Source organism: Takifugu rubripes, chromosome 3 (genome assembly GCF_901000725.2).
Source record: "Takifugu rubripes chromosome 3, fTakRub1.2, whole genome shotgun sequence".
Classification (NCBI taxonomy): Eukaryota; Metazoa; Chordata; class Actinopteri; order Tetraodontiformes; family Tetraodontidae; genus Takifugu; species Takifugu rubripes.
Window position 1 is genome coordinate 7092873 of NC_042287.1, and position 26766 is coordinate 7119638.

General features: G+C 46.1%; 3 protein-coding genes across 14 annotated transcripts in view; 1 reads left to right on the forward strand and 2 right to left on the reverse strand.

The window, feature by feature from the left end:
* ubr4 (ubiquitin protein ligase E3 component n-recognin 4) overlaps nucleotides 1–7257 on the reverse strand; it is a 40435-nt gene extending 33178 nt beyond the window's left edge. For 9 of the 10 annotated variants that reach the window (XM_011602405.2, XM_029834014.1, XM_029834010.1 and 6 more), the window contains exons 1-14: nucleotides 7102–7252; nucleotides 5207–5304; nucleotides 5019–5122; nucleotides 4799–4928; nucleotides 4538–4683; nucleotides 4363–4462; nucleotides 3928–4069; nucleotides 3727–3851; nucleotides 3464–3588; nucleotides 3206–3265; nucleotides 2906–3096; nucleotides 2624–2723; nucleotides 2410–2547; nucleotides 2090–2207 (exon numbers count right to left, since the gene is read on the reverse strand). In XM_011602405.2, the coding sequence (XP_011600707.1) occupies nucleotides 2090–2207; nucleotides 2410–2547; nucleotides 2624–2723; nucleotides 2906–3096; nucleotides 3206–3265; nucleotides 3464–3588; nucleotides 3727–3851; nucleotides 3928–4069; nucleotides 4363–4462; nucleotides 4538–4683; nucleotides 4799–4928; nucleotides 5019–5122; nucleotides 5207–5304; nucleotides 7102–7226 (1702 nt within the window). In that variant the 5' untranslated portion in view covers nucleotides 7227–7252. Of the gene's footprint in view, nucleotides 1–2089; nucleotides 2208–2409; nucleotides 2548–2623; nucleotides 2724–2905; nucleotides 3097–3205; nucleotides 3266–3463; nucleotides 3589–3726; nucleotides 3852–3927; nucleotides 4070–4362; nucleotides 4463–4537; nucleotides 4684–4798; nucleotides 4929–5018; nucleotides 5123–5206; nucleotides 5305–7101 lie in introns of all 10 variants that reach the window. The other variant, XM_029834013.1, reaches the window with a different exon arrangement.
* Nucleotides 7258–7583: 326 nt separating this feature from the next.
* emc1 (ER membrane protein complex subunit 1) lies at nucleotides 7584–15814 on the forward strand. Of its 2 annotated transcripts, XM_029834015.1 has the most exons (23): nucleotides 7584–7752; nucleotides 8188–8315; nucleotides 8439–8504; nucleotides 8589–8682; nucleotides 8793–8921; nucleotides 9052–9178; nucleotides 9295–9444; nucleotides 9559–9726; nucleotides 9820–9891; nucleotides 10009–10107; nucleotides 10219–10315; nucleotides 10725–10841; nucleotides 11119–11127; nucleotides 11389–11588; nucleotides 11726–11875; nucleotides 12029–12190; nucleotides 12404–12523; nucleotides 12740–12877; nucleotides 13623–13796; nucleotides 13880–14090; nucleotides 14178–14262; nucleotides 14401–14530; nucleotides 14945–15814. In XM_029834015.1, exons 1-23 carry the CDS (start codon nucleotides 7661–7663, stop codon nucleotides 15122–15124), a joined length of 2898 nt encoding a protein of 965 aa, XP_029689875.1. In that variant the 5' UTR covers nucleotides 7584–7660; the 3' UTR covers nucleotides 15125–15814. The 2 variants fall into 2 exon arrangements, with proteins under 2 accessions (XP_029689875.1, XP_011600708.2); XM_011602406.2 differs by lacking the exon at nucleotides 11119–11127 and having other exon boundaries at nucleotides 7585–7752.
* A 218-nt stretch (nucleotides 15815–16032) lies between these two features.
* errfi1b (ERBB receptor feedback inhibitor 1b) lies at nucleotides 16033–22153 on the reverse strand. Of its 2 annotated transcripts, XM_011602401.2 has the most exons (4): nucleotides 21957–22153; nucleotides 19329–19494; nucleotides 18504–18571; nucleotides 16033–17809 (listed from the first exon to the last, which is right to left on the reverse strand). In XM_011602401.2, exons 2-4 carry the CDS (start codon nucleotides 19373–19375, stop codon nucleotides 16845–16847), a joined length of 1080 nt encoding a protein of 359 aa, XP_011600703.1. In that variant the 5' UTR covers nucleotides 19376–19494; nucleotides 21957–22153; the 3' UTR covers nucleotides 16033–16844. The 2 variants fall into 2 exon arrangements, with proteins under 2 accessions (XP_011600703.1, XP_029689876.1); XM_029834016.1 differs by lacking the exons at nucleotides 19329–19494; nucleotides 21957–22153 and adding an exon at nucleotides 19177–19307.
* Nucleotides 22154–26766: the final 4613 nt, after the last annotated feature.

The following is a 26766-nucleotide window of genomic DNA, read 5'->3' on the forward strand; positions in this document are numbered from 1 at the left end:
CTTATAATATGGAGCGCCTTGTGTGTGGACTGAGTTCCAAAATCTGCTGTGTGCCTTTGGTAGGTGCACTACGGTAATCGCTCCGCCAATCGATTAGCGGCACACCTACGCGTAAGGATCCCCTAAAATAGCGCCAGTCAAGCGAGACGCGTATGAGGCTTACTTTAAACTGCAGGCCATCGAATATGCGGCTGAAAATGGCAATCGAGCAATCTTAGTGTTTTCGCTTTATGAGGCGGCGGCATCTCTCCATACGCGCGACGACAACTGTTGCGCAGCGGCTGCCCGTGGATTACCAGGAGAGGGCGGCCATCTTCCCTAACCCTAACCAGGAGAGGGCGGCCATCTTCCCTAACCCTAACCCTAACCAGGAGAGGGTGGCCATCTTCCCTAACCCTAACCAGGAGAGGGCGGCCATCTTCCCTAACCCTAACCAGGAGAGGGCGGCCATCTTCCCTAACACTAACCAGGAGAGGGCGGCCATCTTCCCTAACCCTAACCAGGAGAGGGCGGCCATCTTCCCTAACACTAACCCTAACCAGGGGAGGGTGGCCATCTTCCCTAACACTAACCCTAACCAGGGGAGGGTGGCCATCTTCCCTAACCCTAACCAGGGGAGGGTGGCCATCTTCCCTAACCCTAACCCTAACCAGGGGAGGGTGGCCATCTTCCCTAACCCTAACCCTAACCAGGAGAGGGTGGCCATCTTCCCTAACCCTAACCCTAACCAGGGGAGGGTGGCCATCTTCCCTAACCCTAACCCTAACCAGGAGAGGGTGGCCATCTTCCCTAACCCTAACCCTAACCAGGAGAGGGTGGCCATCTTCCCTAACCCTAACCCTAACCCTAACCAGGAGAGGGTGGCCATCTTCCCTAACCCTAACCCTAACCAGGAGAGGGCGCCCATCTTCCCTAACCCTAACCAGGAGAGGGTGGCCATCTTCCCTAACCCTAACCAGGAGAGGGTGGCCATCTTCCCTAACCCTAACCAGGAGAGGGTGGCCATCTTCCATAACCCTAACCCTAACCAGGAGAGGGTGGCCATCTTCCCTAACCCTAACCAGGAGAGGGTGGCCATCTTCCCTAACCCTAACCCTAACCAGGAGAGGGTGGCCATCTTCCCTAACCCTAACCCTAACCAGGAGAGGGCGCCCATCTTCCCTAACCCTAACCAGGAGAGGGTGGCCATCTTCCCTAACCCTAACCAGGAGAGGGTGGCCATCTTCCCTAACCCTAACCAGGAGAGGGTGGCCATCTTCCATAACCCTAACCCTAACCAGGAGAGGGTGGCCATCTTCCCTAACCCTAACCAGGAGAGGGTGGCCATCTTCCATAACCCTAACCCTAACCAGGAGAGGGTGGCCATCTTCCATAACCCTAACCAGGAGAGGGCGGCCATCTTCCCTAACCCTAACCCTAACCAGGAGAGGGCGGCCATCTTCCCTAACCCTAACCCTAACCAGGGGAGGGTGGCCATCTTCAGAAAAAGGGACCAGCACGGTGGCGCTATGCACAACGGGGCACGAGAAGTCGTCGTTCACCGTGGTTCTCGGCTGCCATGGAAACGGACAGAGCGCTGGATGAGGGAAGGCGAACACTCCTTCACAAAGACTATGAGGCAGCGGCGGGCGAGTTATGCCACCATATGCGGGTGGATTGTAGACGCATGGGCTATGATACCGTCTTCATGTATTGCTTTGTATTGCTTTCACAAAATCAACGCTGAACCGGAACCGGTCGGTGAGTCCGATTCAGATGATAAAGAAGAGGAATTCGGGATGTTGGACATTGAAATAGTGCAGCTGTTTAATTTAGATACAGAAGATGAAAACTTTGATGGTTTTGTGGCGGAAGAATGAATATTTTGTTCAATCAATGTGTCGAAACTCACTGTTTTACTTCGGTTGTCATTTTTTACTGTATGTTTCAGCATGCGCCTAATAATACGGTGCGCCTTATGGTCATGAAAATACGGTCCATGTAAAATGCCAAGAAATCCACATTTTACTGAAAGCTGCTTTAAGCATGAGTGGATTTCTTTCCATTTTAAATGAATGGATTTGTTAAAAAAAAGATGCAATTCCAGTACCTTGACTGCTGTCCTCCTCTGTACTGCTGAAGTCATCCTCATAGTAGGTGTTTGAGTCGGTAGACGCACTCGCATCACTGCTAACAGATCCCTTCCTCTGGCGTTGGAGGATATAAGCCTGGTGGAGATGAGCCAAAGTTTTACCTGACTGTGCCCCGACCATAACGGTGATAATAACCAGAGGGTACGGACATCTAGTTTCTTTATTGCATGCACCAGACAAACGGTTCTTTACATTAATCAAAAACCTGAAAGGGAACATGACAGAACTAAAAAAGCAAAGGTTTTAGGTAAACTTCTCTCTCGTGTAATGACGGCACCTTTTTGTAGGACGTAGAGAGAAGCGTGAACATTAAGTTGGTCAGGGGCACAGAGTCAATGAGGCGCTGGACCCTCTGGATGGAGGTGCTCTGTGCCATGATGTTGAGCTCCGCTGGTGGACCGTCACTGGACCACCCCTGAGGAGAGCAGCGGCATTAGGATGCGGCCAGAGAACAGAACACCATTCAATGTCAATCTGGTCGGTTTGTTTACCCTGTGCAACGCTTCGACTTGCAGATCCTGGAAAAGTGAGGTCAGAAGTTTGATGGCATGGTTGGCCAGTATAACTGACAAAACTCCAAACCCTTGGTGCCTTAACAAAAACAAGGAAGGCCCTCAGTCAATTAAAGGCTGTAACAGTCTATTTTTAACAATGTTAAATAAGGTGCAGACATTTCGAAGCGCTACAACCAAAAATATGGATGGTCACGATCGCAAATCACTTCACTCTAGGAGACGAAGAGCTCGTTTCTGAATGGAACCAGAGGAAAATACCCTTTTCCAGGACCAAGTTTAGGCGATCCTGCGCCGTCCTTGGTACGTGCGGCAATATCCCGGACACGCAGGGCAGCCAGAGGATCCTTTTCTTTGCCTTTATCTGCCAGGGCAGTGGGGCTCAGGTTGAGGATTAGGTAGAGGCTGTTCAGAAGGCACCAGGCGCCGAGCAGCTGGAAGTTCTGATAATGCTATTCCAAAAACATTAAACCACGGTTCATTTGTATTTCATGTTCATGAGCTCAGAAGCCCCAGATTATGATGAGCAGCACCGTCATCACTGTTACATCATCATCTCACCTCTCCACCAGCTCTTCGGGAGTTACTGATCGTTTGGCCAATCATTTCATAGATCTCCAGCTGCAAATAGCACAAGATTGAACCATTTTTGGTGTCACAGAGACAGATGGCAGTCGTTCTATTGATCAGACCATGAGGGATTAGATGTCTGAGACGATAGTGATGATCCCTCTAAGCCCATAATTCACCTCTTTTGAAAATTGATACAAGTTTAATAGGTGGTGGGTAGAAAATCGTCCTGGTTTGCTTTATACTCACACATTTCTGGACGATTGTGGCTGCATCATTTTCATAATCTTCCTCTTTAGTTCCGGTGGAGGCAGAGCGAAGCTGCAAGCCACTGCCGACCTGCAGGATGGCCATGCACGTGGCCACGCTGACACCTAAACAGGGCCGGCCGTTCATTTTAACACCTTCTTCACAATATCGAGCAAAAATACCAAAATAGAACCTATTGCGTTGGACTGTGAGGAATCACTAAACAGTGTCATTTAATGAGACCTAGGGGAGTTCTGTCCTACCAGCATAGAGACAGCTGAGAGCCAGCACAGTCATGTCCAGCAGCCTCCCTGGCGTCAGCGGCTCCAGCACAGGCAGGGAAAGCGTGTCCAGTGCCATGGTCACGTCGATCACCAGTGAATGAAATCTGAGGAGGGGGTTTAAATGTGGATTTCCATTTTTTTGGATGCTGTTCATCTCGTATCCGAATGAGAAAAGCGTACCCGTTGCGAACAGCAGTGGCATCGGCCACGGTGGCAGGCATGATGAAGAACGAGTTGGCCGACACGGCGTCCTGGAAACGGTTTATGTAGCGCAGAAAGTAGGGCAGGTTGAGGCACACTCGCAGCAGCTTCTCAGACCCACCTAGAAACACGGGCCAGAGTTACGATGGCCAAAAACCGCGTTTCCCTGCGACTCTTCTCAGGTCCGTGCAGTTGAATGGAATTTTAAAATGGGATAAAACCATCTTCTTACAGTGTTTCTGCTATACCCAAGGCTCTTACGCTGCCATTTAATATCAGACTTTCACAACAACAGACACATCACTGAGTTCAGCCACAGCCAGTGGAAAGTTCTGGCCCAACAGGCTAACGTGGACGGTGAGATGGTGCCACCAGCGTGGCAACACGCTGTCCTGCCCCGTTGAACGTGCTCACCAAGTTCCTGTAAGCTTGACACATTCTGAGAGACGAAGGCATTTTTCATCTTGGCCTGGATGGCCTGGTCTGTGCTCAGGTCATCGCAGTCACTTTCAGCCTGGAAAGACCAACAGCAGAGTTAACCAGGAAGTGCCCGGTGTCCGAAATGTGGCAGCAGCTCGCCGACACTCGCCTGCATGTGCGCCGCCGACGGGGAGCCCAGGAAGGTGGTGAGGTCGGGGTTGAAGACCGAAGTCAGCTGATTAAAGAAATTCATCTGTACTTCTTTCTGTCGGAGCTCGGGGCTCACGGCACTGGGCAGCTCCTTCTGATCCTCCACTGTTCAATTCCACAAGACACAGGTGAGCCACTCACAGGCCAGGCCTCTACCTGCCCTCACACACGAAGGATTGTGGCGCTGCGTAAATACGAGGGGACGCTAGAGGACACTCACCATCTGAGAGCGTCTTGACGGTTTGAGGCAACTTTGCCGACTTCATCATAGCCGTGAAAGTGATGATCTCCGTGCGATCCAGCCTGCTGCAGCCGGTGCACAGTCCTTTTATGAGAAGAATCAGGTGTTTCTGGCGGACAACAAAGGGACCGTTCGTCACGTCGCCTCTGGATTCCTGGGCTTCAAACTCAACATGGCCTGTGCACGTTGCGTTTCTTACCTGTGACACTGCACATGCCTCGTCTGGGTTCTCCAACCGCATCAGGGAGAACTCAATCAAGACTTTGCACGCCGCAGCAACTGAAAGAAGCTGATTTCTCGGTACTAAAGACAGAGAACAAACTGTGACAAGTGGATTTGGGCTGAATATTGGGGAGGATTTCCTCTAAAGATACAGGGGATACATACTTTGGCCACATACTGTTGTGATGTAGTGTGCCGAGAGTGCCACGAACGATGAGTAGAAGGGCTCGTACTGCTTGTCATGGTGAAGAATGTCGGCTTCACTGGAGACGACAGAGTGTCTTGTTAAACCCATCTAGCGCTGAACCCTGCTTCAGACCGCTTTACAATATTAATATTACACAATCAAAAGCAAATTTGTGCTCCGATGTCGTTGATTCCGAGTACAAAGTGTCTATTCTATCATTTTATACAACTCAACAGCTTAACCAGGAAGACTACAACAAGCCGGAGGGCTCATATAACCTCACGCTTTAATTCTCCTCTCATGTTTGTGCATTGGGAAAACAGTCATTCATCTCAGGCCTAGCTGAGCCGTAACCATAGTTATTAAGAGTGATAGAAGATAGAAGATTATGGCTCTGAGGTCGATTATAGTCCACCACACGCGGTAACTCACAGGAGGAATTTGATCTGCCCTGGCCTCGAGTATCATATTACATACGTTCTGAAGAAACACAATGACCTTTAATTCCACAGGTGTGGAGGAGAACATCACAATTCAATTTGAACTCATTAGGCTAACGAATGATGCTATGCATTGATCACATCAACTCAAACGTCCACGTTCAGCTTTTGAAGCAGCATCTAGTTCTGAAAGAGAGCTGATGAGATCGTGGTCTTTTCTCTTTATGAGCCACACAGCACCAGAACCAACATACAGCTGGTTCAGGCCCAAACCCAATTTAACAAGGACCTAATGGGAAGCAGTGAAAAGCCATTAAATCCCTGCTCCAAGATAAAGGAACCGGTCTGTTAGCGATTGTTGTTCCACTGCAATCTGCCCGCTACAGATGTCGTCATGGCTTGGACGTCACAAAAATATGGTTCACGAGCTTTATGAATGAATAAACGGCTCGTGAGTATTTATTACCATGTTTACCAGCCCGAGACGGAGTTTCAATGGGGGGGAAACACAACGATGCCTTTGAAAGCAGCAACGAACCCTTTTTAACACCAGGATTTGCTCAGGTTGCGAGAGAACAGTCACAATTATTACATTCAGTTGAATTACAGGTCCAAAAGCAAACAAACCAGATTTCAACCGAAAAACTCATTTAGGCCAGGAGACATTGTTCTCACTGCAGGATCAGCATTGCACCAATGTTCTGGTATTGAGTAGCACTATGACATGTAGGTAACATGACAGAAAAACATGCCTATAGGACTCTTATCATATTAGCAATAAAGTGTGGATGCAGTCATGGTGGGTACTTGTCATTTCAAGGGGTCACCTTTAATGTTTCCAACTACTTTCACTCCAACTTAATGTTCGGATAGATAACCTTAACTTCACGATCAGATGATGAATGTTGCTTTGATTCACTCGCAAATTCGGATGCAGAAAACAACCATGTTTTAGGGAATCCACCTTGCATTAAATGACATTATAGCATTTTAGTATGAGTGGGCAATATCAACGTTATCCAGTCCGGCAAGAAGGCCCTTTACTTGGCTGATTGGCTAATGTTTGTGTTAGCTAGCTAATGATGAAGCAGATTTTTTTAAACGTCACATAGCAACATTCGTAAATGTTTACACGACAATACCATATCGTTAAGATTTATCGCATGTTTCTCACAATACGTCCCCTGTTTCCAATATATAACCTTCATTGAGGCTATAGTATATCAACATTTTGAGAAGTTAGCTAAGCTTAGCACATTAGCTAACGCAAGGAACTGACTCGATGCCTAACGTTAGCATAGATGTCAGGGTTCCTATCTAACTTCAACAGCCCAGCTAAGCTAGCCAGGTAACCTGCTAGCTCGCTTCTGGGTGGACAGAGACAGCATTTGAGCAAATATTGAGACATATTCGGTTGACATCACACCATTTACCTGTTTATTATAGACCCAATAAGCTGAGGTAGCTCCTTGGTTTCAAAAGCGGTGTACGACGCTGATAAAAGCGGTCGAACAGCGGCTGTCCATTCGTGTTCGCCCTCTCCTCCGCTCGCAGCCATCTTGGAGTCCAGTAGAAAAAAAAAATCTACCCACCGAAAGAAGACACTGTGAAAGTAAATCGAGGGGGCGCTCACAATAAAACACGAATAATACTGTTCTCCCTTTTAACAAATGTATCCCTTACACCACCCAGTTTGAATATTTTGACCCAACACATGCATTTGCAATTACAGGCAGATGCCGCAACACGTCGTTTATAGAAGTTACTATTGACAAACTGTATTTTTAATGGATAGTATGCATTGCGCCATGTATGTTATAGTTTGTACTTGCTCTGACACACACATTCAGCCACAATAACAGCGTCTGCTCTTCTTGCCAACCGCAGTATCATTTGTGACCTGTAGGGGGCAGCACCGACTAACCACAAGGCAACTTTAGGCGGTCAACTTCCGCTTCCGCCTCTTGAGAGCGAGCCGTATCTACTGTTGCAATGGCAAAGCTAATTTTATCATGTCTTAAATTTATTTTGTTATATAGCACCATCGATGCCGTGTTTGAAGATCAAGTGGGGAAATTTGACTGGTAAGATCAGTGTTGAGATTGTATCTTTTGTATTGTTTAGAGGCATGTGCGGTGTGGAGATGCTAATGCTATCAGCTGTCACAGTCACTAGCTACGACCCGGTGTGCCGAGGGGGGGTGAATGAGTAATTAACAAACTACACAAAGTAACGAGTGGTTTGTGATTTACCAGTCGACTTCAATGGCAATTTAACCCCCCACTCCCCCACACTGCATATGCGCATAATCTCACATGTATTCCAGTTCGATCAATGAATCAAACTGTGCTCTACTCCAAACGTTTGGACAGATTTAGAGCCAACCCTGTACTCCGGTTGCATTGTGCGTCCTTATTGTGGTAGTTTGTGTGTGATGATGGTGTTTTACATGCAAGCTTTTATTAGCCGAGAAATGTGGAACTTCGCCCGTTGACCTTGCGCCTCCGTGTGATCCTCAGGCGGCAGCAATATGTGGGCAAGGTGCGCTTCTCCTATTTTGACGCACATGTTCAGGGAACCAAAAAGGTGCTTTTGGCAACAGAAAATAATGTTTTCGCTGCCCTCAACACCAGGACTGGAGACCTCTGTGAGTATCCTGTCCTGCATTTTTTCGTAGTTCTATTGCCTCCCCAAAATATTCAACTCTTAAGAGGCACATTGTCATTTCCTTGTTGTTGTTGTTGTTTTCTCATCATCTTTAATGTGTTAGTCTGGCGACATGTGGACAAGGCTGGGCCAGAGGGCAACATCGATATTCTGATGCTACATGGACAAGGTGATCGAGAGATCGGGTGTGATCTGGCAGATATTACAGTGCCTTTTTAAAGTCGTGAACTGCTACAACTATATTGTGTTGTAGATGCCGTGATGGTGGTTGGGAACGGCCGTCTTCTGCGTTCCTGGGATGTAAATGTTGGTGGGCTGAACTGGGAGGTTGTACTCGACTCTGGAAGGTGATTGCTAGCTCAAAACATACATTACAGTATAGTTATTTTACTGGTAAATTCAAAGAGAGTACAGCTGATTGTGAGCTCATTGGAACCGTTTTTATCGTATATTATAGTTACCAGGCAGCATGCTTAGTTGGATTTCAAGACAATGTGAAACACGTCGTTGTTTTGAAGAAAGCCATCATCTCTCTCCATTACCTGTCTAATGGTCATCAAAAGTGGATAGAGAATCTCCCAGAAAGGCAAGTGGCATTTTGCTTAATATTGTGTGGTGACCACAATTTTCACTTTATACCGACATATACCCCAGATGAGGAAGAGTTATGAAAGACTGATTTAATATATGTTTAATTATCCTTTTCAAATCCACAGTGACAGTGTTGACTACCAGACTGTTTACTCTTTTGGAAATGGTGAGGTGGTTGCACTGGGTCTTGTCCCTCACTCCCACATCACTATTGTTGCATACAGTGTAGAGGATGGAGAGATACTCAAGCAGGTAATCAAGATTTTCAAATGCAAAATGAAAGTCTATAACTGGGGTGTGATGTACTGTATACGGGGAAAGCTGTTTCAGGCGAGAGCCAAAGTTTCTGTTCGATGTGTTGCTTTTAGATCTCTCTTGATGCTCCTTGGTTGTCAGACATTCAGTCCAGCTGCGCGTTGATCGGGAAGGGAATGTTAACGTGTGTGGATCCTGCTTCTTTATCACTGCACATGATTAACTTGCATTCAGAGGCAGAGATGACTCAGATCCCCTTACAGGTAACTTTTGATTCTGTGGAATTGTTTATCCATTTGTGCTGTTTAGATGTCCGTTTCTGTGATGTTTCGAGTGTTTTATTTTCAAAATTTCCACTGCGTAACTCCTTCCTCCAGTCACTGGGACTTGAGGTCAGCCCTGGTTTCCATCCAGTTCTGATCTCCAGCCAGCCCAACCCAGCTCGCCAGCCGCTGTCGGAGTTTTTCCTTCAGCTCGGGCCTGAACGTTACCTCCTCCTGCAGCTGAACAATGGTCAGATAGTAACCCTGAGGGATTTCAACCCTGTACGTTACACTCTGTCTTCTTTTTTCTTGCTTCCTTTCAAAGCATCTGTCAGCAGCACTGGTTACTGACTGCTAACGTGTCTATATTAATAGGCCATGCTGGTTTCATTTGCCACTACTGGAGAAAAGAATGTTGCTGCCGTCATGTCGCCCAAGAACAAAACTGTGAGTTCATGTCATTTGTACAAGTGATGTACATCCATACATTTTTATCAGTATGTGGTTTATGATTTTAATCTTAAGAGCAGCGTTAGTACAGTTTTTGCTGTTTCTTTCTTTTAGGCCAGCAGTCTTAATCTTTTCAGTGCAGAAACAGGACGAAGACTTTTAGACACAACTATCAATTTTAATTTGGATCCCAACGGTGGGAAGCCAGAAAAGGTGGGTTTCAATTATCATCACAACCCATGAGCCCTCGTTCTGGCTATCTGGCTGGTGAAGCTAACAGTGGCATTATACATCCCCTCTACATTTGCATAACCTGTCTTCCAGTTGTACGTACAAGCTTTCCTCAAGAAAGATGATGCTGTTGGCTACAGGGTCATGGTTCAAACGGAAGACCATGCGCTAACTTTCCTGCAGCAGCCAGGTAATGAGAAATTCTGCTAATGTGCTGTTTTGTGACTGTCACTGGGGCCTCTAATGACATTTATAAATGCTCAGTGGTCCAAAAGTCTACTGATTTCTTTGTCTGGATTTTCTTTCTGTTCCATTTGGGCACTTACAAGGAATGTTTGCTAAATTTCCAAAAGAATATGAGCTGATGTTGTTTAAACAAATTACAAAGACCCTGGTGAACTATTCCAAATCGTCATTGTCATCATATATGAGCCAACTGACACAAAATACATATTTATACAAAGAGTACTGCTGTTCATTCCACAAGTGTGACAGGAGGAAAAAAAACTATGCTTCTTGTCAAAATTCATAACAGCATACTCTCCGCGGGTGTGTCGAGAGGAATAGATGACTGAAAAGTAATGTGCCTGGTTTTCCAGGGCGCGTCATGTGGACGAGAGAGGAGGCCCTGTCAGATGTGGTCACCATGGAAATGGTGGATCTTCCTCTTACAGGAACACAGGCTGAGCTGGAGGGAGAGTTTGGCAAAAAGGCTGGTAAATGTCCCACTTACAAATGTACATGATGTACTTTTCTGGGTTAAACATCTAAAAAGGCTGAACTGCGGTCAAAAGGCCACGCCTCCGCTTAGACGTCCCATTTACAAATGCAAATAATTATTTTTAAAAAAAAATCACATTCTGTAATACCTATAAGTGCAATTGTATATATATTTCACAAAATCTTTGACTTGTTTGATGGTATGCTAATATGCTTTTGAAATTTGCTTCATTTCTACTTTTGTTTGATTTGTAATGCTGCGCTTGGATTCAGCCATTCAAGGTAAACCCCTACGCTTGCTCATCACGTCAGGCTATTGCCCTTTGACTTGCTCTTGATGTTGATTTCAAAATCACCCCGTGTGCCAGTCCCACTCTATTATTATTTATGTAGAATATGTGCTGAATCACATATCACACAGCAAATTTGAGAAGATGTCTGCATCTGGGTGTAGAGAATTGCTACTTACAAGCACTAAAGCAGTAATCAAGACACATTTCTTGGTGTTAATCCACAATCATTTGTGTGTTCCTCTCTGCCCAGACGGCCTCTTGTCCATGGTTCTGAAGAGGCTCTCTTCTCAGCTCATCTTGTTGCAGGCCTGGATCAGCCACCTCTGGAAGTTGTTCTATGATGCCCGGAAACCTCACAGTCAGGTTAAAAATGAAGTGACCATTGAAAACCTCTCCAGAGATGAGTTCAACTTGCAGAAGATGATGGTGATGGTCACTGCGGCTGGGAAGGTGAGAAAATGAGCCTTTACCTGGGCTGTGTGAGAAATGAGCTGAATGGGGAGGACACGGAAACAAATACGCCAACAGATGTCCTTCAAAGTGTCTTCTTGTGTTCATCCTTATTCTTTTTTTTTTTTTCTACGAAGCTGTTCGGGATTGACAGCAAGACCGGCATCATTTTATGGAAGCATTATCTAGACAGCATCCCAACAAACGCTGTCTTCAAACTGATGGTGCAGAGGACCACAGCCCACTTCCCTCATCCACCACAGTGCACGCTGCTCATCAAGGACAAGGTAGCTCGTGTCCAGCCGTCTAACTGAGAGTGTCTCACGTTGCCATACACTTGTAGTGGGCTATTTTAAAGAAAAAAGATGCAAATAAAACAAGTTCATCATTATTTACCTCTTTTATAGTTGCTGATTCTTGTCTTATTGTTTCATTCCAAGGACACGGGCTTGGCCACACTCCATGTGTTTAATCCCATCTTTGGGAAGAAGAGTCATGTTACTCCTCCCGCTCTACCTCAGCCAATACTTCAATCACTGCTGCTCCCTCTCATGGACCAGGATTACGCTAAAGTCTTACTCCTCGTCGATGACCAATACAAGGTCGGTGGCACAGCAGCAACCACCTCGCTCATCGATGCTGAGCCGACGTGCATATGTGGGCTCGTTTTCCAGTTGATGGGTGTTTTTGTCATTCATACACACCAGACAAGATGTCTTCCTTTTGGTTCTGTCGGTTTTGAACGTCACAAGTACAATGAGAGGAATAGATGACTGGTGACAAATTTAGATTGTGTATTGACTGTTTTTCCACAGGTGTCTGCTTTTCCCTCTACAAAGAACGTGCTGCAGCAGCTGCAGGAGATGGCCTCCTCCATCTTCTTTTATCTCATCGACTCCAGCCAGGGGAGACTGACTGGCTACAGACTGCGAACAGTAAGTCGCCTCTCGCGACTGGAACTTTTATCCATTTTCTGAAGCCAACCCATTTTTAAGAGTATATGAATGGGGATGCTGTGATCTTAAGTGTCCATGTTTGATTAATTTTTCTTCTTGCTTGAAATATTAAACATGAGTCCATAAGATGGTTTTATTTGAACTAAAAGTCATCTCTTACACAACTGCTATATCCACATGTTTACATTCACTCAGGACTTGTCGACCGAGCTGATCTGGGAGGTCGTCATCCCCACCGAGATACAAAGGATTGTGTCCGTCAAAGGAAAGAGGCCCAATGAGCACGTGCACTCTCAGGGAAGAGTGATGGGAGACCGTAGTGTCCTGTACAAGGTATGAACTCTGCATTCTGGAATTAATGTAGAAAAACAAAGAGAGCTTAAATGTGGCATCAGTCTTATTTGTGCTGGAACACTCCACGTTTTGGCAACTGCTTTGTTTTCCGCGTCTGTCAGAAATGGTCACATCCTTTGCTCTGACGTAAGCTGAATAGTTTCCCACAAAATCGCCCTCCTGTCATTGTTTCCTCTGTTACTCATTCCTCCTCTCGGCATTGATTCCAACAAGAATAAACCTAGAATATTTTTTCAGGATGCCATGGGACTGTGTTCTTCTTGTTGTGTTATTTTTGTCCGTAAACCCACTCACAAGCCGTCAGCTCGAGGATCATGTAATATGTTACCGCGCATCATCAAAGGGATCTTCTGTGACCACTCGCCATTCAGTCTCACTTTCCTGCTCCGTTTATAAATAAACAGATTCCTTTAGCTAAAACCAAACGGGTTTCATGAGTAAACCTAATTCTCTCTATTTATTTTCCACTGCAGGGTTCATAATCGATCCACTTTAGTTGTGCGTGCTTTCGTCTGGGGTTTTTCCTTTGCATATATTACAACATCGCTGATTGTTATAGTAATGTTGTGGCCTGTGGACACAAACTGACTGTAGTTGAGTCAGAGTGGATGGTAACCAACGTCAAGTGGTCCATAAACCAACATTTTCATCCCTTTTTCATACAGATGTGCTCTAAGAAGGGTCTCTTTTATGACATTTTCACTATCAAACTTGCTTCTTACAGTATCTGAACCCCAACCTTCTTGCCGTGGTGACTGAGAGCACGGACCTCCATCAGGAGCGAAGTTTTGTCGGGATGATCCTGATTGACGGTGTGACTGGGCGCATCATCCACGAAGCAGTTCAGAGAAAGGCCAGAGGACCGGTGCACATTGTGCATTCTGAAAACTGGGTGGTGGTCAGTATCATCGGGCGTATTCAGTACTCTGCTGTTTCGATCCCGCTGCTGAGAGTGACCCGTGCCGCTGTCTGGTTCTGCAGTACGAATACTGGAGCACCAAGTCTCGCAGGAACGAGTTCTCCGTGATTGAACTCTACGAGGGAACGGAGCTCTACAACAGCACAGTGTTCAGCTCCCTGGATCGACCATACGCTCCTCAGGTGTTGCAGCAGTCCTACATTTTCCCATCATCCATTGCAACGGTGGAGGCCACACTGACTGAGAAGGGCATCACCAGCCGCCACCTGCTCAGTGAGTGTCAAGGCTGTGGTGGATCAACATTTGCTTTAAATTTCTAAATGGGGAGTTCCTTACATTACGATGTTTTTCCCCACACAGTCGGCTTGCAGTCCGGAGGGATTCTGTCCCTACCTAAGATGTTCCTGGATCCTCGGAGACCAGAAATAATAACAGAACAAAGTCGGTGAGTCCTTCTATCAAGGCTAATTAAAGACATTTTCTACGAACATATTGTGCAAGTTGGTATTTGGAAAAACAGACATGTTTAATGTAGGTTGAAATGATTCCAAGTCTGACTCAAGTTTGTACGCTTTGTCCTCAGCGAGGAGAATCTGATACCGTATGCACCAGAATTGCTGATCCGCACCGAGTGGTTCATCAACTACAATCAGTCTGTGTCAAGAGTGAGAGGAATCTACACTGCCCCCTCTGGGCTGGAGTCCACCTGCTTGGTGAGTCTCTATTCCCAAAAGTGCCAACCAAGAAAAATGTGTCATGGTTGGTATATTTTATAAGAAGGCATGTTTTTAGTTTTGTCATAAGTCATAACATTCTTTATTTTACCCATTTCTTTTTGTCCATGCTGATGGATATTTGCATCTCTATGTGGGCATGTTTGTCCACCAGATGGCGTCTTGGGTGTTTTCTTTCCTAATCATGTCTCCATTTCCATGATTCCACTGTGTGCTAAATCAAAAGTAAATGAGAGTAGAGGATCATGTATTTCCATGGTTTGCTGTGGGCACACAGATGCATCACAGGTTTTTAATGATATGAACCGTTGCAGTTGGCTATAATGTAGGAGGATCCAGTAGAGACATACACACCTAAATGTATCTCTGAGCTTGTCCTGTTTTTCCTCGTAGGTGGTGGCGTACGGTCTGGACATCTACCAGACGCGGGTCTATCCCTCAAAGCAGTTCGACGTGCTCAAAGACGACTACGACTACATGCTGATCAGCAGCGTTCTCCTGGCCCTTTTCTTCGCCACCATGATCAGCAAACGCCTGGCAGAAGTCAAACTGCTCAACCGAGCTTGGCGGTAAAGTGACTGATGAACAAACTCCCATCTCTGTCGGCCCCCACGAGGCTGCACGTAGGACCTCCCAGCCCGACGAGCGACAACTGAGGAGCATCCCTGTTGAAGAACGCAGGTCGAGGTTCAATAAGGCCCACATGGAACTGCAGGGGTGAGGGAACGAGGGTTGGGGTTGGCGATAGGAGGGATTAAAACAGTTTTTATCTCTTGTTTTTTTTTTAACTTATTTTGCAAACCCAGTGAATTACTTCATAGCAGCACAATTTTTTATTTTTTTTTGGGTGCAATTTAACACCTGGAGTTCTAAAAGCTTAATTCTTACTCGGCAGATAATACTAGGGTTTTGGGGGGGTTTTACTTGACTGGATCATTCTAATGGTAATACTGAGGAGAGGAGACAATTAGCACACATATGCATGATTTAGTGCAATACCATAGTTGGATTTCTTTTTTAACCTACTGATCCATCGTTATACACAAAGGCCATTTGGTTGAATGGCAAATAGACTGTGAGTGAGATGATTACAGATTTGAATTGCTATTTAAGACTCGAGGACACTGTCCCACTGCTGCTGATGAAAGTAAAAGCGATTACTACTAGCGTTTATTTTGTATGTGTACCTCAAATCATCCCAGCCAATGTTTTTCATTTTTCAACCGCTGTCGATCATCCATTAAACTTTGTCTCAAAACTCAAGTTGTGGGTTGTTGTTTCCGTAGAGAGAAAACACGGCACATTTTTACTGCTCCTTTATCTCAGCAATAAAATAGTTTGCTAACGATTTGGACACTTGACTCCTTTACTGAAATGTGTTCATGTTATAATTGTTTTATAACTGGGTGCGGTTCCTTCCCTTATATGAAAGGTCCGGATTTAGTATTTAAAATAAATAAAACGACCGAGACACACATGACTCATAAAGAGAATAAGTTATTTTTATTTCATAAATAGATTAAAAACACAGATTTAGAATGATCTCATTGTGAGTCAACACAGAACCTTAATGAGAACCTCCAACCTGTTGATGTAACAAAGGCAGTGAACCTGAGTCTGCACCTCAACAGCGTAAATGTAACTTGCTTTCCACGCTGACTAACAAAAAGAAAGTCCAAGACGAAGTTGAATTAGTCATTGTGTAATTGACGTCCGTTGATTTAAGGCGTGTTTCTAACTACATTACATCAAATATGCTGGTTACGCATCAGAAAACTTGATGGACTATTACAGTCTATGGCGTAACTTAATGGAAACCCCGTGGGACATATTTTTTACTTTTAATAAATTAAACTTCATATAATGCAAAGCCTAAAAAAACAGAATGGTGCAAGTTTTAGTGGATAGATAAAATCTGCTATAACTTTAAAACGATTCCCCTTCATCGATAAATCGATCAATACATGAATATTTCAAGCAGCAACGTCATACAAACTGATGCACGAGTGGAAATGTTGGTACAAGCCCCGCTTGTACATACAGTAATTATCTTTTAATGCTAGTCCACTTTGTATTGATACGAGCAAGTGAATGCTTTAGTCTCAATAGTGATGAATTAAACAGATGAGTAAAAAGACATTAAGTGACCCGTGACTGAAATAAGTTCATAGAGGTAAGAATCCTTGTGTTTTCCATGATGTTGAAAATAGTCTTTTCTAAATGTCTCCTTTCTGAAACACAGTGGACCACACTTCACAGTTTTGTTCCCGTTAAGTTTCAGCCAGGAGCGGTTTTATCTGTTCTGCCACAAATGGCTGTTTGATATCCTGGCGGGTTCACTCAGGGGCCTTTCTCTTCTGTCTGACCCCGCGGGGCGACCCGGCGGCAGGAGGATGTAATGCGTGTTGCTGGCCTGTCTGCCGTCCTTCAAAATGGGGACGATACAGGGAGGACACTGAGCTGCAGGTGGCGCTCTTTCACTGGGCTGCCTCTGTAACGCTTTACTCACATAATTGGGATTAGCAGCGAAACTCTGCGTGGCAGGCATCACGCCGTTGATATAGATCGGAAGTGTTCTGGGGCTCGGGGTACGAGGCGGGCAGGGTGGGACTAGCGGGACCCTTGGAGGGATTTTGGGAGGCCTGTCTTCCTCATTTGCGTTCACAGCCTTTGACAGGGCAGCAGGTTTGGGTGGGATGGGGATACGAGGGGGGATTTGGGGCTTCTCAGCTGGGCAGGATGTCACGCTGCTTCTGTAAGCACCTGGTCCGGAAGAAAGCAAGCGGCTTCTGGAGGATTGGTGCTGGTCTTTGCCACACAAGGTGTCAAAATGCTCTTCTCTCTGAAAGCCCCAGATATTTGCTCTATTTGGTCTCTCCTCTCTGCCTGGCCAAGAGAAAGGCATGAGGCCAACCCCCGCCCCGGCGGGCTGCAGCGAGCCCTCCTGGTAGGCAGGGTTCACTTGGCCGCAGTCTCTGTTCGTGCCCCTGGACACGGCTTTGGGGCAACTTCTGGGCAAGAGCCGCCTCTGGTCACTGGTGAAAAACTCGACCTCACTGTCAGCTGCCTCATCAGACATGAGCTCCTCAGGGTCGGGCGGTGGAGGGAGGGGTTTGACTTCCCGATGCTGGCCTCTAAACACTGTCCATCTCTGGGAGGACGGGACAACCTGGTCTCCCTCGTGGAGCCGCAGTATCTCATCGGACCGTCGGCTTGGGCGAAAAATGTCAGGGGGAAAAGGAGGCTGGGAGATGTTACCTGCAGAGAAAGGGACATCAGGGCTTTTATTGTGCACCGCGCTATCGCTGCTTTTTCTACAAGGTTTTGCTATCAGTGTTGTTTCCTTCAGAGTGGGAACAATTCTCAGAGGAAGAAACATGGAAAACAACTTGTAGTGTGGGGGGAAAACAACTGTAGTCATGGTGTAGGAGGGGGAAAATACCAGGGGAGTGGGCTGCTCACTGTTCTTTGAAAAAAAAAAAAGGTTTCGTTGAAAGCATCATGCAGAAAACAGGAGCGAAAACATGCTGAGAACATCTTTAACCTATCGCCGTCTTTGTCAAACATCAGCCACAACACCCTGGGCAGCACAGGGATCGCCATTATCTGCGGATAAGAGCTTCCTGTGTCCTTCTCTGTGGAAACATCCGCTGTGCCCAGGACTGCGGGAGCAGCTGGTGATCAGGAAGCGATGACTTTTCCATTTCGCAGTTGTCCTCTCCTACGCAGCTCGGCCACCATCACCCAGCACAGATTTAGACCGGCGCAACTGAGAAGTTGCTTAATTTCAGAATTAAAACCAAAATAAATAAAGCCGCTGCCGCCATTGAAATTGGCAGGATTTAGGAACTGGTTATTTGGTAATTGTTAGTTCACCAACAGGAAGTCTGAGAAATACAGAACCACCAGACTTTACTCATAACAGAGCTGAAAAATGCCTTATTTCACTCACAGTTAAATGTCCGGGCACCCTGCTGTTGCTGCAGCTCTGTCAGGTTGTGTTCCACGTCGAAGCACATTCTGCAGAGGAAAACAGGTTGAGAAATCCATACAGAGCTGAGTATGCGTGTAAATCATTCCTGCACATAACCTGGGCAGAGTCAGTCATTATGTGTGAAATAACAAGCTCGACACACATGTCGTGGAAAACACGTATGCTCTCCTCTCGCCTCTCTCATGACACGCGCCGTACTTTTGGGTTACGTAATAGCTTTGTGCGCCTCTGCTCCCGGCCGTCTCCTTGCACGTTCGCCAACGCTTTAGTTCTCATAAATATTCACAGCATGTTCATCACTGTCGCATTGATTTCCCCCTCGTGTTTAGTTTCCTGTCTCCTCTTTTGTACACATTGCCACTCTAAACACAGTTTCTTTAGCATCTGATTCCTATGAAATGCCAGAGATGGATCAACCTCAGCACGTAGGTCTGTGAACGCTACCCTTCAGTTAAAGTAGCCTCTATGCCCTTTAGACAAAGGGGAAACAGGGATGACTGGTGATGAGCTTGTCAGACTGGCATCTTGGCAAAATTTCTATCAGGTTTAATGCTTCCCTAAATAAATAGGCTAATGCTTTTATGCTGTCAGGTTGTCTTGTGACAGTTGCCTCAACAATAAAACCACTTACTAATCTGGGGTGGAGGAAGGTGTCATGTGGTCTGTTTCCACTCTGAAACTCATTAACCCATTTTTTATAGGTTTGCTTTTAGACATTTAAGGCACTGAAAAGGAAAATAAGACCATATTAATGAGGAGCTTTTAGCTCGAGGGTTTTTGTACCTGTTCAGGTCAACTTGCCCCCAGAAGTTGTTCAGATTGTTGGTCATGTTGAGGCGGAAACTCTTCTCTTAAAAAGCATGAAGGTCTTTGCGGTATCAGTGCAGAACTCCGACGCAGGTCAGCCCCACCAAAGCCATCACAGCTCTACTGTAGCCAGCTGGACACACTGTTGGGGGGGGAGAGAGAGAGAAAAGAACTCTGATATGCGTCCTGGGTAACAGTCGAACATCCCGGCTTGTAACAGCAGGTGTGCACAAGGCTTCGGAGAGAAGAAACATTCGGCTTTTGCATGACATCACCTCCTCTTCCTTGTTCTGGTCACACCTGCGTCAGAGTGAAATGCCTTTAAACACAATATAAGGAGTAGACATCTGGAGAGCGACGCCCTGCTCCATGCATTCAGGTCAAGAGAAGCCGTCCAGAAGAGGACGTCTCGAATAACTAACAAAGGTCTGGTTTAGGCCGTTATCATGGAAAGACCTCAAATACTTAAATGTCCCACACTGGTACAGGTGAGCCCCTAAAGAAGCAACAGGCTGAGCCGCTGTAGTCTGCTTTGGCAGCTTCATCGGTGTTTCTTTGTGGTTCTAACTCAGGGCCATTTGTCAGATGCGGAGGCTATTGCGCAACCCCTAGGTCAAATGTGGGAGGGCAGCAGCGCTCCTCACCCTCCTCCTGTTCCGTGACCATGAAACCCAGCAGTATGCACCCTTGCAACAGGGGATAATTGTGTAGTATTCCTGACAGACGTGCGTCGCTTTTGATACGGCCCGCCAAAGAAATCAAACTTAGGTAGAAAACCAGATAAGTGGCTTCAAAAATTCCCTCTAACACAATCTGATCACAATCATTAATTCAGTCAAGAAGTAAATAAGTTGTGGTTTTTGTGCTTGACAAGCTAAGATAGGGACTGTCCTCTAACCAGGACTTAATATTCCAGTGTAGGAGGCAAAAAACGCACACACAAGTGCCACAAAACAGCACAACGCAGGCGGCCGGGCATCTCTTTGCATATTCATGTCATCCTTAAAACAACTGACCGTGGCGTCATTTCCGCCAGCGAGCCCCGGAGATGGAGGACGCGGAACAATCAGGAATTCTACCCGCAAGTACTCATCATTCATGAATGAAGCCACTCTCAGGCTTGAATGGGCCTTTGTGTCACTTGGTTCTGCAGCGAAGCGGGCCCGAAGCTACGAGCAAACTCTCCCATGAGGTTCGGACTGTGGACACGCCATGGAGACGCAGACGCGCGGCTAAAGCACGAGTCCAAGCCACAGATCCGTGAGAGGGCCGTGGGTGCTGGCACTGTTGAAAGGACAAGCCAGAGGCTAGAAAAGGGTTTGTTGTCCTTGGCTGTTCCCACCTCCCCTATTCAGGCATTCACTGGCCGGATCTTTACAAACGACTCCATTACAGAGCTGCTGTAAACAGTGTGTTTTACATCCTCCACTTGCTATCTTAAATTGAAAACAGACGCTCGCAGACTGTGCCTGTTGTAACGCCAATGAAAACGTTTCCCCTGCAATATTAAAGTGCACAATTCTTAAAATGCATCTCCTAAAGGAAAGAGCGGCGCTGTGCACGATTAGCGACCACTGCTTATTCCTTGTGTGAACAGGTAAAAGATTGAAATGTGCAATGGCCCTCTGTAGGCTGCAGAGCACAGCGTACATCCCATAATTTGTTTGAATGTGTAAGAGCTCATTGATTGAGCAAACTATTGGACTGCCACATTCTCTTCCTTAGTCTCTCTCACAGACTAACCCTGTTAAGACTTATCCAAGTATTTAGTACACATTTGTATTGTGTAATTTACAAAACATAACTTGTAACTTAAAACCCTCCAAAACTGTGGATCTAATGGTGAGTAATAGTGAATCACTGGCCACGGCTCTTGTTCATTCATAAAATACAGTTTACTCAATAATGGGCACGATGTTTGTAGGAATATGAATCATTTCCATATTTTTTTTTATTGGAGACGTTTCCGTGATCGGTGGGAGTTTACTGGTTCGCTTACAGTCAACAGGTCTGGAAATTACCTGGAAAACCAGAGCAAAACAAACCGCGACAGCTGGGGAGTTTCAGGATGTGCTTTAAATGACATCATGTAAAAATACATTTGGAAATATTATAATGGAGTTGGAGAGGAAAACTATCTGAAATGATAGATAGATAGATAGATAGATAGATAGATAGATAGATAGATAGATAGATAGATAGATAGATAGATCAGCGCCCTCTAGCGGCCGGTCGGTAAAGTTTCTTATTGCCGCCGCGACAGGGCTTCATTCAGCGGATCAGGGCAGCGAGGCTGTCCCGCTGATTTTTGCTTATTATCGCCACAACATACACAATGACCCTGCACAAACAGCTACCGAACATCCCCAAAATATAAACATATAATAAATCAAAGTTCAAACTGAACAAAATCTGCGGGTCGCGTCATTTTCCCCCCAGATGTAAGTTACCCAGATGTAAGTTGAGCTCATTTCCAGCGTGCGTAAAGGAAATAAACTCCGCTGTCGCTTTGAAACAAGCTTCAACAGCCTTAGTGGCTTAGAGAACACAGAAGGCAGGCTCTATCACTGCTGTACTGACACTGTTACACAGAACAAGTCTTACCCTGGAACCGCAGTGTCCATCACGTGAATCCGGCCTGAGAATCGAACATTAGCTGTCCAAACTGACAAAATTCAATCTTTCTCTGACTATCTTAATATGTGCGCTCTCCCGGAGAAACCAGAACCATGTGCACATCCTCCTCTAACAACAACACTGAAGCTTCGAGTCATTTGTCAGGGTGACGCGATTTTCCACGTCGCCTCATAAATGCGCCCAGAGCCCCAGACGCGTTACTGTAACTCCACCCAGCTCGGCCTTAAAGGAGTAAAAGACTGCAGCACGAACGCGCGCAGCGCGCACAAACCAGCAGCATTTCCACTAAAAGTAGTAGTTGTAATAATAATAATGACGTCGATTTAAACAGTTAAACAGTCTCTAGAATTGAGATGGTGTTTAAGGGGGAAACATTCTGCCCACTTTTGGAGTCAGATTTTTATGAACATTTTAATTAAAAGCGTCCGAATGAAATAAGAGAAGCAAAGGAGCAGCCTGAGCTCTAAAACACATCCATCAGACGTGACAAGCACGCATGTGACTGTGGAACTGGGCCATTTGGTAGGATTTGACAGCTGAGAAAACGACAAATTATGAAGTGATAGAAACTGAACTTTCTGTTCACGTGAAGCCAGTTGTTGCAAAACTAATCGGACTTCTGAGGCAACGTGACCTAAAAGATTCCGAGGGCAAATAAATAGAAGGATGTTTGAAAAAAAACAAACAAGTCAGTCACCTCATATCTTTATTTGGTTATTTAAGCTTGATTGATTGGCGTTGGGAGGACATGCTGTTCTTATTCATCAGTTCAGAGCTTCGCCTGAACAACCCAAACGTTACGGAGTCTTCCCAGCTTCTCCATTCATGTTCCTATCTGAGAAATTCACTCTTTTGGGGAGAAAGAACCCATACAGGTGTTTTCTTGTAGACGTCTGTTTGACAAGGACACCCAATACATAAAACACTGTTTTTGAACGACTGTAAGGGCCGTTGGGGAGAATTTCCCCTCTTTTTCCTGGATCCTTTTGCAGATAGGAGCTTTTGCGCTTCGGCCCCGGTGGTGTGATGAGAGGCTGGGCCTTCGTGACGTCATAAAGGTTCTCAGTTGACCTGTGTGGGAGTCTGCGTGTGTGTGGGTGGCATTTGGCCGAAGCACAATAAAGAACTGATAGAGGGCAACGAGAGGGAGACTGCCAGTCTAGTCACGGTGGATGGGACTTGTTTTGAGGGCAGCGTGTCACATTTGACTGCACTGTCTGTTTGTCTTCACCCACGGTGAGAGGAGCACAAGGACAAAGAGGCTGGTTTAGCGAAAAATACCGGGAAGTGAGTGCCAACCATTCTTTATCTTGCCAGTCAAGTGTGCGCCACCATCCAGGGCAGTTTTTATTTCCCCAGTAATCCATACGAGAAGTCAAATAAAGAGAAAGGCAGTAGTGGCGACCCCACCCTCTCCTGGGGGGCGTTCAGCGTGGTTCATCAGCAGGCTCTGATTTATCAACCCAGTGAGTCCACGTCTAATCCAGCCATGTGCAGCGCTGGTTTCTCATTCAGTATTGATCCAGCCACATTCGCTGCCTGGATTAGCAATAATCTGCTGCTTTGCCCTTCGTGGGCGCGTGTAGTGACCCAGGATGTTGGAGGCAGCGGGGGTTGTTGTCTCCCAACGGGAAGGTCAAGTCATTTCCTGCTCCGACAGACCTTCGTCCCTCACAGCTGTCGGCGCAGTCAGAAGCCCACCTCCCACATGCGCACAGCCCCCCCACGTGTGCGCTTGTTTTTCAGAAATGTGATGGATCGCTCTGAAGGAACTCCCTCATGTCAGATTAAAGACGGACCATCAAACGTGGACTCCAAGGACCCTCGATCAAAGCCTGGAAGCACCGAGAGGCACTAACGGTTCAAGTTCTGAAACATCCGGCAGCAGTGCTGGAAATAAATCTCAAAACATCATGTTTTCAGAACAACCACAATGATTTCAGAAGACAGTAAGGGCGACATGTGGGGGGAAAACCTACCAGAGCTCAAATTTCCGACCTTTAGTTCAGATTTTATTACCTTTAAATTCAGAATTCTGGTTAAAGAAAGAAAGAAAGGGGCAGTTTTTAAAGGGTTTCCAATGAATTCTTCTCATGCAGCAGTACAAATGCGCAGCAGGCCAACTCAAACGTGTACTGAAGTTATTGTACATTGAATTGGACAGCAGAAATGTCTGCCTCCCTGGAAAGACAATTACAATAAGTAGGTGTCAACATACAGTACATGTTGCATGGTAAATACATTTGTGTAGGTTGATGTGCTGACATAAGGGATTCTCTTATAGAGGAACCAGCTGTGTACAAACATGTAATAGTAATTACGGCGCTGCTGCTGCAGACGTGCAGACAGACGAGCCCGCTGCTGTTTTCCCTAAACATGCGTGGCATGTTTGGGCCTCGTATCCCACGCGTGTCAACACTGGGAGCTGTAACATGTATTAAAAAAAAAAAAAAGACTTCATGAAATATCCCTGTTTCCAGCCTACCTGACCACAGCTCATTGCCACCACCCACCACTTCCTTCAGTCTGACCCAAAACAGTCACGTTTCTGCTGCCAAACCCTGATAAATGACTCAAACTTCTGAGGGGAGGAGCTTACAGAAACACACTCCTTCAGGTGAACCAACGCAGACGTGATCATCCTAATTTAATAGATTTACTGGTCTGACAAGGACCCGGGGTTATCGGGGAGGAATCGGCCTCCTTCGGCGTGTGAGTGGGTGTCCCACCGTGACCTTTACCCTCCCCATCCTGTAGGGACACGGCTCACTTATCAAACGCCGAAGGCCACAGGGAGGACGAGGACAGACTGCAGATGGATGACAGCTGATGCAGTAGCTGAGAAACCGCTCAAACGAGACCATTCATCTGGATCTGGGTCGGAACGCCGCGTTAATGATGATTTAAGACTCCACACAACACTTCCCCCAACACAGGCAACAACACACTTTGTTTTTGTCCCAAAGCGAACCACAATGCAGTCTGGGGGTGAAGCTGCAGAGGAAGTGGCCGGTACCGGAGTGATTCAAGCTGCGTCACATCTGATTTCACGGTGACAGCTTCAAACGAGCAGCAGGGCCCAGGGCATGAAAAGAGCCATTCTTTGCCCGTGGACGCGTCTCTGACAGGGGCGGGCAAAGACGGCCTCAAGTCTGCAATAGCGTTAGAACTATAAAAAGAGGGTGTATTTAGACTTGTTTGAAATGACAAGATCATTGCTTCAAAACCATAAACAGCACCATCCGATTGCTCAATAGGACATGGACGAGATGAGTGTTTTCCTTATTGAGTAAAGTCTATATTTGCTCGGCTTGGCAGTGAGGTCAAAGTCTTTTTGAATCACCACTTAACCTCCCTTTTTGTGTTTTCCGTGTGTGTGTGTGTTTGTGGTAATCAAAGCCATCTGAGATCTCATCGCAACAGATTTCTGGAAAACCGTGGCTGAACCTCCTCGTCTTCTGCCACAACATATCTTAGAATCCTGTCGAGCGACGATGCCAATATTCCTCTTTTTCTCATTCCATCCCTCCCCGCACTCCCACCTTCTTCCCTTCGCTCACTTTACATTCACTCCCGCCCCATCGTTTCCTGGTGAGTCACCAAATGAGCCAAACTACAGCGTGTATAACACTTTATTGGTTCCGTTCCTCTATTCCTCCTCCTCTTGTTCTTCCAGGATGGCAGATTTCTGCTCTCTGGGGTGGGGGTTGGGGGTGAGGGAACTGTGAGATTCCCTCCGTTTTAAACGTGATGTTGCTGCTGCCAGGCGTGAGGAGGGAGATCTCAGCTCTCTGTCTACTGTAAATCACAGTGGGATTGAAAGAATACGTACGTTAGTTAATCCCTCTAAAGCCGCAGCGCCAGTCAGTGGAAACTATTCCTCACTGTTGCTTTGGTATGTTTCTAATGAATTGGGTGGACGTGATGCTGCTGTGAGGTAAGGACGTGCGCTCACAGCACAGAGCTCGTCTCCGCGTGAGGCAGCGCCGAGGGCAGGGCCCTCCGGAAGATCGCTTGAGTCACTCAAGAATACAGCTGCTGACTCAGTTTGAAAGCTCTCTAGGAGTACGGCGCCAGTTTATCTGGCTCGGCCCGTGTGACTTATGCTCCTTGTACTCGTATGAGTCGGCGTAGTGCTTCGCGATCACGATTTAATTACAGTGGGAGCAAAAGACAAAAAAGGTCATGACCTATATTTTAGGACACCCTCAAAAGGGAGACTAAGCACAAGCCCTGATTACAAGAATTATCAGGCAGGTGACATCATGTGGAAAATAGAATCTTTGCCCGAAGGTGTGCCCACGCTCACGCAGTCTTATCCTGGCAATGAGTCAAAGCTTTCCCTCATTTCTTTAGTTTTATCGACACATCTCTGTTGCCACAGCAATTTTATACTTGTGACAACGAGAAACACTTCGGGGAGTAGGAGTCTCTGGAATACAGCAGAATTAGTCATCCCAGCATGTGTCGCAAGGTCCCAACATGGCGTGGAGTTGTCACTATCTTGTACGCAGTGCGGTTAAGAAAGACCCCACCCTTCATGACGGAGTGTGACTTACTGCAAGGGCTGTGCTACCTTTAGGTTTTATATACACCAAAGAAGTGCTCTCTCTCTCTATATATATACATATATATAACATTGATAAATAAAAACAAAGCCATATGTTTTTATTAGGCTTAAAAAAGTGTATATGGTAATATAAGTGTATATGGAGAATTGGCTGAAGATGCATGCTGCAGTCATTGAGCTGATTTTTACTTTAGCTTTAACTAAATT

Bases quoted from the DNA above. Each gene is read 5' to 3' on its own strand.
- emc1 (XM_029834015.1), top strand. From the start codon at position 7,661: ATGGCAAAGCTAATTTTATCATGTCTTAAATTTATTTTGTTATATAGC. The intron at 8,505-8,588 runs GTGATCGAGAGA...ATTGTGTTGTAG, and splicing joins TCTGATGCTACATGGACAAG to ATGCCGTGATGGTGGTTGGG. The intron at 13,797-13,879 runs GTCAGTATCATC...CTGGTTCTGCAG, and splicing joins ATTCTGAAAACTGGGTGGTG to TACGAATACTGGAGCACCAA.
- errfi1b (XM_011602401.2), bottom strand. From the start codon at position 19,375: ATGACCAACAATCTGAACAACTTCTGGGGGCAAGTTGACCTGAACAG. The intron at 18,572-19,328 runs GTACAAAAACCC...TTTCCTCTGCAG, and splicing joins GGGCAAGTTGACCTGAACAG to AATGTGCTTCGACGTGGAAC. The intron at 17,810-18,503 runs GTGAGTGAAATA...CTTTCTCTGCAG, and splicing joins GGGTGCCCGGACATTTAACT to GTAACATCTCCCAGCCTCCT.